Source organism: Antrostomus carolinensis, unplaced genomic scaffold, assembly GCF_000700745.2.
Source record: "Antrostomus carolinensis isolate BGI_N321 unplaced genomic scaffold, ASM70074v2 scaffold24765, whole genome shotgun sequence".
Taxonomy (NCBI): domain Eukaryota; kingdom Metazoa; phylum Chordata; class Aves; order Caprimulgiformes; family Caprimulgidae; genus Antrostomus; species Antrostomus carolinensis.
The window spans coordinates 12,071-22,068 of NW_010316059.1; the positions used below are offsets into that span (position 1 = coordinate 12,071).

General features: G+C 45.1%; 1 protein-coding gene across 1 annotated transcript; it reads right to left on the reverse strand.

The window, feature by feature from the left end:
- Positions 1-1,283: 1,283 nt before the first annotated feature.
- LOC104525103 (histone-lysine N-methyltransferase SETD1B-like) lies at positions 1,284-9,992 on the reverse strand (the record flags this gene model as incomplete). The annotated part of the gene is made up of 5 exons (XM_010168172.1): positions 9,842-9,992; positions 9,294-9,392; positions 8,524-8,794; positions 5,168-5,280; positions 1,284-2,462 (listed from the first exon to the last, which is right to left on the reverse strand). Coding segments are annotated over exons 1-5 (1,803 nt in total), but the record flags the coding sequence as incomplete, so codon positions are not given.
- Between the last annotated feature and the right edge of the window lie 6 nt (positions 9,993-9,998).

Sequence of the window (9,998 nt, forward strand, 5' to 3'; positions counted from 1 at the left end):
CCTAGATGATGAATGAGACCTCAAGCAGCTGAACTGTTTCAAAGGCTGAACTGGCAACTGCAAGGACAAGCAGGTTTGGAAAGGCATGTAGCAAAAACAAAATATCCAGTACAGTTACAGTTGGTTTTTTTCAGTTTAGCACCGAGACCTGCACTATGTTAATGCTGCAGCGCTTTTCCTCCAGTGAAGCACACCACAAAGCCTCTATCTACAGGAGCAGTTCCCCCTCTCCTGAAACACAGCTACTTCGTGGGTGAAAACCACACAACTGTAGATCACTGGAGGAAAATCTCTTCTGCCAGCCTAACCCCAGCAAACTTTTGTGAGTAAATTAAATTGATCTGCCACGCTCGGGATATTTACACAAGACCAGCCTTCTTGGATGCTTGAGGTCTCCTTACTGCAGAGTTCTTGCACACCAGGGACAGCAGTTTCATTTGCTTGCATGACTGCTATAAGCACTGAGGAGAAAGGGTCTGGCATTTGCAAAGATCTGTATTTTGACCGTTCCTTGTTGCAGCAGAATACAATAGGACTGACAGGTCCACTGCAGCGATACTCACGTTTGTTGCAACAGATCTCCCAAAGAGACACGCCACGCAACGCAATTTCTCTGTCTGCTGCCACCATTCCACACCGTTAAGTTCTCGCTGTCCTTTCAGCCACAAATGCCCCAGCAGAGGCAGCAAGCTCTGCTCTATTATTGGAAGACTCAGTGGAGCACATCCCCCACAAGCCAACTACCTCCCCCTTTCAACTGAGCAAAGGGAGTATTAAAACCCAGCAACTGTCTCCCGTTCAAACCAGATGGCAAAAATAGCTGGAGAGCTATCAAACAAAGTATACATTCAATCCTTCGGCGTAACATGAAAGCCCCGTTAAGCAAGTGTGTGCATACATCCACACCCACACTCAGGGACCAAAGCAATGGCAGAAAGTGCTCCATTAACTCTTCTAGTGGCTTAAGTGTCTGTCGACACTCAGGACATTCACACACAGCACGAGCACTGGCCAAACTTCCGTGGCTTGTGCAGTCCTTGAGCTGTCCTGAAGCTATAAATTGCAGCAGGCTGCTATTATAAACAAGGAAAGCTGGAGACTGGCAAGTTGATTAAGACCATCACTTTGCATCACGTCTAACTTCTTTCCAGCTGCCCTGAGTAAAAGAAAAAGCCACCAGAAACCCTATGGCCTAATGACACTAAAACAAAAGAGTGACTCCCTGTCCTGCCCAGCTCTGGGGATACGCACGGAGCTTCACAACTCGGTTCCAGCTCACTTACCTCGTCCATTTTTTCTGATGTTGGAGTCTGGTCACCAGGTACCATTTCTTTAGCCTCCGAGGTCTCGATTTTGGAGGTCCTGCTCAGCTGATCAATGGGAGTCATGCTGGCCTCCGATGTCCCCCGGGAATTCTGACTCAGAGAAGCCGTCCCAGGTATGGGCTCATCGTCGTCAGAGTCAGGTAATGGCGTGGGGCTAATGTCCTCCAGGCCTGTGCTGGAAGGGCGCGAGGAAGGCGTCTGACCTCTGTAACCGGGCTGAGAGTTCGAACCGTACATCGGGATGGGAGAGAGCTGGGAAGAAGAGGAGGAGATGGGGCTACCTTCCATTCGGATCTCATTATCCGAGTCATGCTCGTTCAGAAAGGGTAATTTTGTTCTCTGCTCTTTTAAGAGCATCTCAATCCTTGAGTCTAAACTGTTATGCTGCATTTCGGACTCCATGGTCGGGGTGCCGGGGGTCTCGCTTCTCTCTGGAGTCTGAGAGAAGGATGCTGTGCTCGGTTCAGGAACAGAGTTCGAATCGGGCAAGGGTGGAGGAGGCTCCTCCTGTTTCTCCTTCACCGGGACAAAATCGATGTTAGTGGCAGCGCTGCTTTCCACAACCATCTCGGCGGGAGGTGGTGCAGGTCTGCGGTACTCTGATTCCCTGGAAGCCTGGGGAAACTGCGGCTCATCGGACTGGGGAAATACAGCTGGTGCTTGGTAGGGAGAGAAGGCAGATTTGTAGCTCGAAGAACTAGAGTGGCTCAAGGGAGGAGTGTGAGAGAACTGAACTGGCTCCTGCTGATGGGATTTGTAGGTACTAAACTGATGCTCTGTCCCTCGGTAAACACCTGCCGAGTTATGAACATAGTGATGTCCCGGCCGACGGTTGTAGGCATCTGTAAATTTTGTTTCATGTCTCCTGGGTTTGTACCCACTGTCCTGTCCAAAATGGTACACGGGCGTTGTCTGACGACTAGAATAGGTGGAATCCTGGGAAAACGGCGTCCCTAACCGTGGGGTGTGAGGTGTTCCCTGGGACTGGGGGGTAAATTGGCTGTATGAGTTTGGGGTGTCTTGCCGACAGCTGGAATAGGCTGTGTCATGGGAAAACGGCGTGCTGCTGTTTGGGGTAACGGATGATCCCGCAGAAGAAAGGTTACTGTCCTTCAGGCGCTTCAGGGAATCTGTCAACTATAAAAACAGAAGAGAGAAAAGCACCTAAACAAACACTTTGAAAAAGATATTTGTCTAATCCATTTGGTTTTCAGAGGAGTACCCAAGAGTTTGCACTGATTTCCACAAAAAAAAACCCCAAAAACCAGGTTGCAGCATCCCTGAAAACACAAACCATTATCCATTATTAACAGTCCCCTTTGATTTAAAAGTAAAAGGCAAGCAAGGAGGAACTTGTCTATAAGAGGAGGAAGAAGAAAGCAGATACAACAGTATTCCTTACAAGCTACACCCAAGAGCATCAGGTGAACAGGAGACTTCCACAATACTTTTAGCTAAAAGTTTCAACTTTTATCAGGTAAGGCTTGCCTAAATTGCACATAGGAAAGATAATTAAGAAAATTCTGAGATATTAAATTATCAATTTAACAAACTCTTTTTGCAAACAAACCAGAACACACAAATCAGCAAACTGTCAGCCTGCAACCAAACCTATGCAGCAGGGCTTTGTGTTGGTCCAACTGAGGGACCTCACCCACCACACTCTACCAAACAAACATTCACCTGTAACAACAAGGAGAAGGCTACATATAAAAAAGGCACAAAAAGTTCTCAACTGCTAAAAACACATTTTAAATTCCTTCCCAAAGACAAATGCTCAGGTAGAGCACAACTGATTATGGCATTTGAAACTGAAACCCTACAAGCCTACAGAGCAGCCAAGTAACTGCTCTGCAACTCACTTCACAGGCACATTCAGGGGGTTTCTAGGAGCAGCCCTGCTCCAACTCAGACTGCTGAGTCATAACAGTGCCACACTAATTATCAGTGCCAGAATCAATTTTCCATAATGCAAAGCAAGAGCTCAGTGAGAATCCTCCTTAGAGTCAAAGAGGCAGGACTGAGCTCCAGCTCCTCCAAAAGCACACCAGGATAGCAAACTGGTGAGGTTATAGACTGGCTGCTCATCTCCCAAGCACAGGTGGGTACAGAGACCCTTAAAACAATCTGCTTGTAACACGCCAACACCATCAAACTCAAGCTGAGCTCCCACCTGCCTGCTACGCTCACACACATCTCACCCACTGAACAGCGTGGACTTGCTCTCGGTGTGACCCCTTGAGACCGTGACCACATGGACATCAGGAGAATTTCTTCCTCAACTGTTCTAAACCTACAGAAAGGAGGTTTCTAAACCAGCCATATGCTTCCTGCTAAAATCCACATCTCTGCACCTCTGGTGTCGATGTGATGTGGGTTGTTTTTCAGTGGGGTTTGGATATGGCCTGGAGGCACGGACTGTGGCCCGCAGAACCGTTCGCTCTTTGCTGTTCTGCATGAGGGGGAAAGCAAATGTCAGTATTTTACTGAACTACAACAGCAAATGAGCTTGTTGGCAGATTCCAGTGACAAGAACATGATGCAAATAGTTAAAGTTACCCATAAAGCAACAACTTTGGAGGTAACTGCAAAAAAAATCAATTCAGATAATAATATAATACATGAACACAATATCTAGAGAAACAATCTAAAAGATAATTATAGCAAGGAATATTTTGGGGGATACTATCAATTAATTGCTTTGCTGTTAACCCTGAAAAGGGAGTAAGAACAAATCTGTCCATTTTTACTTGAGATGTGCTGCAAACAGCAGAAATGAAAAGTCAGGCCCTGCTCATAGTGGATTCTCAGCAAAATCACTACTTGCCTCCCTCCTGCCTTTAAAACCAGCTTGCTGGGAGGTAAGGAAGAATCAGCTTCTTCAAGATTCTGTTAAGAGGATACTGGGGTTTTGCCTTGCTGCTGTTGGGGTGGTTGGTGGGAGAAGAGGAGAATTTTTTTTTTTCAGATCAATGGGATTTTCACGTTCTTTGTACAGTTCGTACCTGTCTTGAAAACATCTGATCACAGAATTAATGAAATTACGGCCTTTATAAGAAGTCATAAGAATGCAGAAAATTAGAGAGAAGAAAAGAAAAATCTCTGCCAAATCTCTTTCAAATTTGATGCCTTAGAGGGGTTCCTAAGCCACAATCAGAAGCCAAAGTACATTTAGACAAGCCAAGGGAGCTGACGACTTCACAAAAACAGGCTTCACTTGCCCCTTGCAGGGGAGCAGACAATTAGAGAATCATACTCTAAATATCAAGGGAAAGCCCTCAGGAATTCTGTCCACTGCTTTTATTAACGACTGATTCCAGTGACTAATTAAGATTCTGAAAAATTGATTCCACTATTCGAGATCAGACATCTTCCATCTTTCAGCCTTTAAGCAAAGCTGAAGAATGTATGTGCGAAGGATTACACACTGCAGATGCTAGGCCAAATGTACCACTGTAAATCATTCCCCCTGACTTCAAGGGAATAATCTCATCTCAGGGACAGATCTGATCCAGTCTTAACTGCAGGAATTTCTAATGTTAATAGGGCACATACTGTCAGTTCTGTAGGTATTTTTCATTCAGAAAGACAAAAAGCACTTACCGCGCTAGGCAGACACTGGCATACAGATTAGCCACACGTGCTGCATTCGCAGATTTACATTTGCTATGGTAATTATGAGCAAATTATATTTAAATGTGAATTAATAACATCCACTGAAACTATGGCAAGACCAAAAAAAAATAAGCTAAATTAAAAGCATTAAAATGTTAAATGGTAATGATGCATTTCTTTGGAATTTTCTAGAAAGTTATTCTTAAAAAAAAGCCAAGTAAACATACCTGGAGAGTTTCATTGACAGTGGGTGATACATCCTGTTCGGTGCCTACAGGAAGGGTCTGAGGAGTGTAAAGACCATTTACAAGCAGTTCATAGAATCGCATGCGGGTTTCACCTGCAGAAATCACAACAGAAGAGTTGATTAAACATCAATCACACAGCCTATGTAAAAATACACATTCCTGACACCTACGTGACCCTGCTACCGCTCCCAGCCTGCTGCATCCGTGCAATGGAGCAGCAGGTATCGCCTCCAAGGCTTGCAGGGATCATTTTTAAATAATCTGCTGGGCAAGTGAAGTCAGAGACTCCCTTCTCCAGCCAAGACAAGGAGGTTTCTAAATCCTTTTTTCCTCTTCTCAGCCTGCTCGACAGCTCTGCTCTTTACCATGCTTTCTGGAGAGCAGCAGTTTCCCTCTTCTCCAAAGTGCCAAGCAAATAGCTTGCAGATTTGAGAAGTGAAACTCTGACCCAAGGGACAAGCTTCTGCCAACACCCAGAGCCACTTCAGAAAGCTCTCCCAGCACACCTTGCCAGTAGAAACTGGATGTTATTAACGCAGGTACGATGCACGGGAACACTGAGGACAAAACCATTAATGCTGCTTTTCCAAAAAGACAACGACTAGTCCTTTTATTTCCCCCTTAGTTTAAGGTGTGCTCAGTGGTGTCCTTCAAAGAATAAAAGCCAGAGAAGCAAGCTGTCCCATATATTGTTGCCTCAGCCTTTTCATTCCTAAATTCTACAAAGACCCAGTTTCTTAATATTGGATTTTTCATCACTACAAAAACCCAACCCTACTTATGTTGCAGCCTGTAAGAAATCCTATCATCAGCTTCAAAAGCAACAGAATCAGACCCCAAAATTGTCTGAATCTTGCTCTGAAAGATAAAGAATACACAGAAAAATGGACAGACCCAGCTCCTGAGCCCAGAAAATAAATTCAGGCAATTCTCCTGAAACATCCTGCAGGAACAAACTCCAAATGCCCTTTGAATCATTCCGTGCAATTTAAAAGCACCTGAGCCCAGAAAATAAATTCAGGCAAGATCTCTCCTGAAACGTCCTGCAGGATCAAACTCCAAACGCCCTTTGAATCATTCCGTGCAATTTAAAAGCAAAGTATCCCCCTTAGCACCATTCTGCATACTGGAAAAGACTCATTTACCTTGAACAAATGCTGCAGATGAGGCTACCTGGTTATCAAACCTCATTTCACAAAGTCTTGAGCCACATCCTCAACTATGTAAACTGTTCTAGCTCAACTAAAACCATGACAAAATAGATCTATTCAAGACAAGAGCTTGAAGAGATGCTTGAAATATTATGCTTGAAATCTTAACACACACGCCCCTCCATAAGACTACAGCCATGGATATGGAAGTGTTTGGCTTACTTTGTAACTTGTTTTTAAATAAATACAAAGTAATTGTTAGAAAGTTTCATTATTCTTCCTAGATCCCCAGTATAATGCAGTAAAAGTTACAATTTCATTTTCAAAGAGGTTTATGAAAGTGAAATGATTCCTATTTATTTCTCAAAGGACAGCTAATTATTAAGTGTGTCCATTCTGTAGACAGATAAACTGAGGCAGAGAAGCTGCTTTAAACTTGCCTGTCTTAGATTTTTTTTAGTTCCACATTCCCAGGCCTGTGCTCTGGCCAGACAGATAAAATGACACTTTTGCTCCTGGTATCTATTTTGCTAGACTATGAAAATTAAGTTAACCAACTTTTAATTCCCTTGACAAGCTGAATACTAGAAAGAAATGTTGAAAACTATACATATATATTTTAGGAACATCCTAACCTGCTAATACCATTTTAGGAATAACGTTTTGAGTTGATTCTGACAGATTATAGCACATTGACAGTCTTACTCTTTTAGAATGAAAGAGATGCAGCCATGGAAAAAAAATACATTAGAAGCATAGAGTGGCAAACAAAACAAAAATGCAAATTGAAACTAAGACTTCAATGTTTTCTCCCAAGAAACAGACACATAAAACCCCCTCATTTCCCTGATGCAAGGCTTGCAGAGAAGTTTATAAAAGGAGGAGAACAAGGAGGAATGTAGTACCATCAGCTTGGTTAAAATACCTCTTATTAATATGTCCACGACTTACGAGCCTGCTTTAGCTCACATTATTAAATCTACAAATGGTTAATTTAAATCTTAAATGTCATTTTTAACTTCAGATTTGAAAGTGAGCAGGGGAAGGAGGCTGTCTGTAAAAATGAATGATACAAGATTTTCAAAGTATACATACGTTAAGGTCAGGCTTAGCTCACAACAGAAATTATTATACATACTACTGTAGTTTTTCTTCTAACGGTGATCAGTAACGTCAACAAACACCCTACTACACCCTCTTCCCACGTGTGGCACACCAACTGCTGTACAGGTTGTGCACTAACATTGTTCAAACCTTTTAATATAGGACCCAAATACCAGCATTTTTCAGAAAATGGTGTTAACAATGTCCTCTTCCCAAGAAAGAGTGCAGTAAGTCAGTTTTTAACTAGAAAGGCTGTGTTTGCAATGAAGAAGTACAAACAGCAAGTGATCTAGTTTTAGACAACCTCCTCAGCTTCAGATATTTGCTAAAATTTGGGTATATTTTAGAAAAGCCCTTCACTAACACGCTTAGAGGAAAGAGAAAAGACAAAGCAGTGAAATGCAATGCTTTCATACTTCCAGAAACTTTATTGGGCTGCCCAGGGCTAGGCTCTGGGGCTGAGAGCCGGTTACCTCCAGGACTCGGAGCTCCTGTCGCTTTAAGAGACAGTCTCACACTTACACACTCGCACACACTGACAAGTGCTGCCTGTGCACTCTTTTGCTGCCAGCCTCCAGTTTGCTGTTAAGTATCAATGAAATGCCAGGCACGCAGAGGACAGCACCCAGCCCCGCTGCTGCCACCAGAACCCAGAGGTTTGGGTCACAGGAACCCCCAAGGTTTGCCCCAAAATCCCAAGTTTGCAGAAGGCAGGTGCCATGGGGTCCAGCAGCCCGCGGGGGTGGCTGAGTGAGGCCAGCTTAGGATGTGGAGATGGGGGCACGGGAAGGGCTCAGAGGACAGGGAGCAGGGGACAGGGCAGGGGACAGGCAGGGGATGGGCAGGATGGCAGCATTTTGCAAATTACAGGGCTGTCTCCTAGCAACAGACAACACATTTGGCTCCACGTGACTTACCAAGGCCCCAGAAACCAGAGCCGCTCGCAGGGGGACAGGAGCACTCCCTTCATATTTTTAATTGCCAGGCCCCCACTGTCTGCAACAGCCTCTCATTTTAGGACAGCAACGGGCAGGAGCACTGCAAACCACCAACGTCTGAGGCCAAAATGTGCCCCCTCACCTTTCGTATCCAGCTCCACGTGGATGATGTTGCCCATGACAGAGGTGTTGTGAAGGTGCTGGACAGCTTCCCGGGCACCCTTGACAGTGGCAAAGATCACTTTGGCGATGCCCAGGTGCTTCTTGTTCTTGGGGTTGTAGAGAATCTCCACCTCTTCCACTTCGCCGTATTTCTTGCACATGTCGGTCAAAAAGTTTTCGCGGATGTTGTCGTTCAGCTTGGCAAAGGTGACCTGCTTGGGAGGCACTGGCCCCACGTAAAATTCATCAATCTGGAAACGGGCACAAGGTGGGGGGCAATAAAATAACTGTCCTTGTTAATGAGCATGGGGAAGGGCATAAAGATAGCACGGGAAGGAGAGGGTTAAAGTATCCTGCAAACTTTGGGGAAAGAAAACTGCCTCCAAGGCTCTGGGATGAACCCCGGAGCTGAGCAGAGCCTCTGGCGCTGCAGCCATTCATTGAAACCGGCTCCTTTCTGGGCTAGAAATACATATTTTGAGCAGTGCTGTCAGCAGAGAGCCCCCCTCTGCTGTCTCCCACCCGAGGAGCCCCCAAGACACAGCTCCAAAACCAAGTGATCTCCTTAGACAGATGCACTGATTTCTCATTATCTTTATAGGACAGGATTATTGTTAAACAGTTTGCCAAATAATAATGTTAATAGGAATATGACTGTCATTTAAATGGTCCATTAAACTATTTGGAAGAGAAGCTTCACTCCCGGATAAACAAGAATACAGAGCTAAACCCAAAAGTCAGGGGCAGTACCTTGAATTTGGGGACAGACAGCTCCAACTCCTTAGTTTTGGTCCATATTCGCCCTATTCTGGGATCCCTGACACAATCCACAGGAGCGATTCCCGAGTTCTGGGAAGAGGAGGAGAAAAAGGAGAAAAACAGCAGTAACAGGGCTTGAAATTTAAGACACAAATAAAAGAAAAAATAAACCCCAAGGAAGCAGGGGCTGTCTCAAGGGAAGGGGAAAGCGCACACACACACACATACACACACGTGTCAAATTGCAATACTGCTGGGAAATGCACACAGATTGGAAACACAGAAAGAAAGCCGCAGGTTTGGGCTCCTTCTCGGGCTCCTGACAGTTGAATACACAGTGTCAGGTGGCAGTAAGTTTGTGTGTGTCCCCCAGACCCCCCTCCCACACACATGTGCTACGGGGCAGGGATTACCACGACCCGGAGGGACCCTCAGCCCCCAAAACGCCGGTAAGACAGAGGCAGGGGTTTTGGGGTTGGGGAGGAAATGGGGGGGGGGCACAACACAATGGGGGAAACCCACGACCCCCCCTCACTCACAGGCATGCTGAAATGTTGCCCATCGTAACGGTAGAGTTTGTGCTGTCCTTTTTTCAGAGCCGGGTCAATTATCAACTTGTAACTTCTCCAATGGTGATTTCTTTTCTCGACAGAAGTGCTGGCTTGCGTGCTGTTCTCCATTCCGTTGATCCAACCT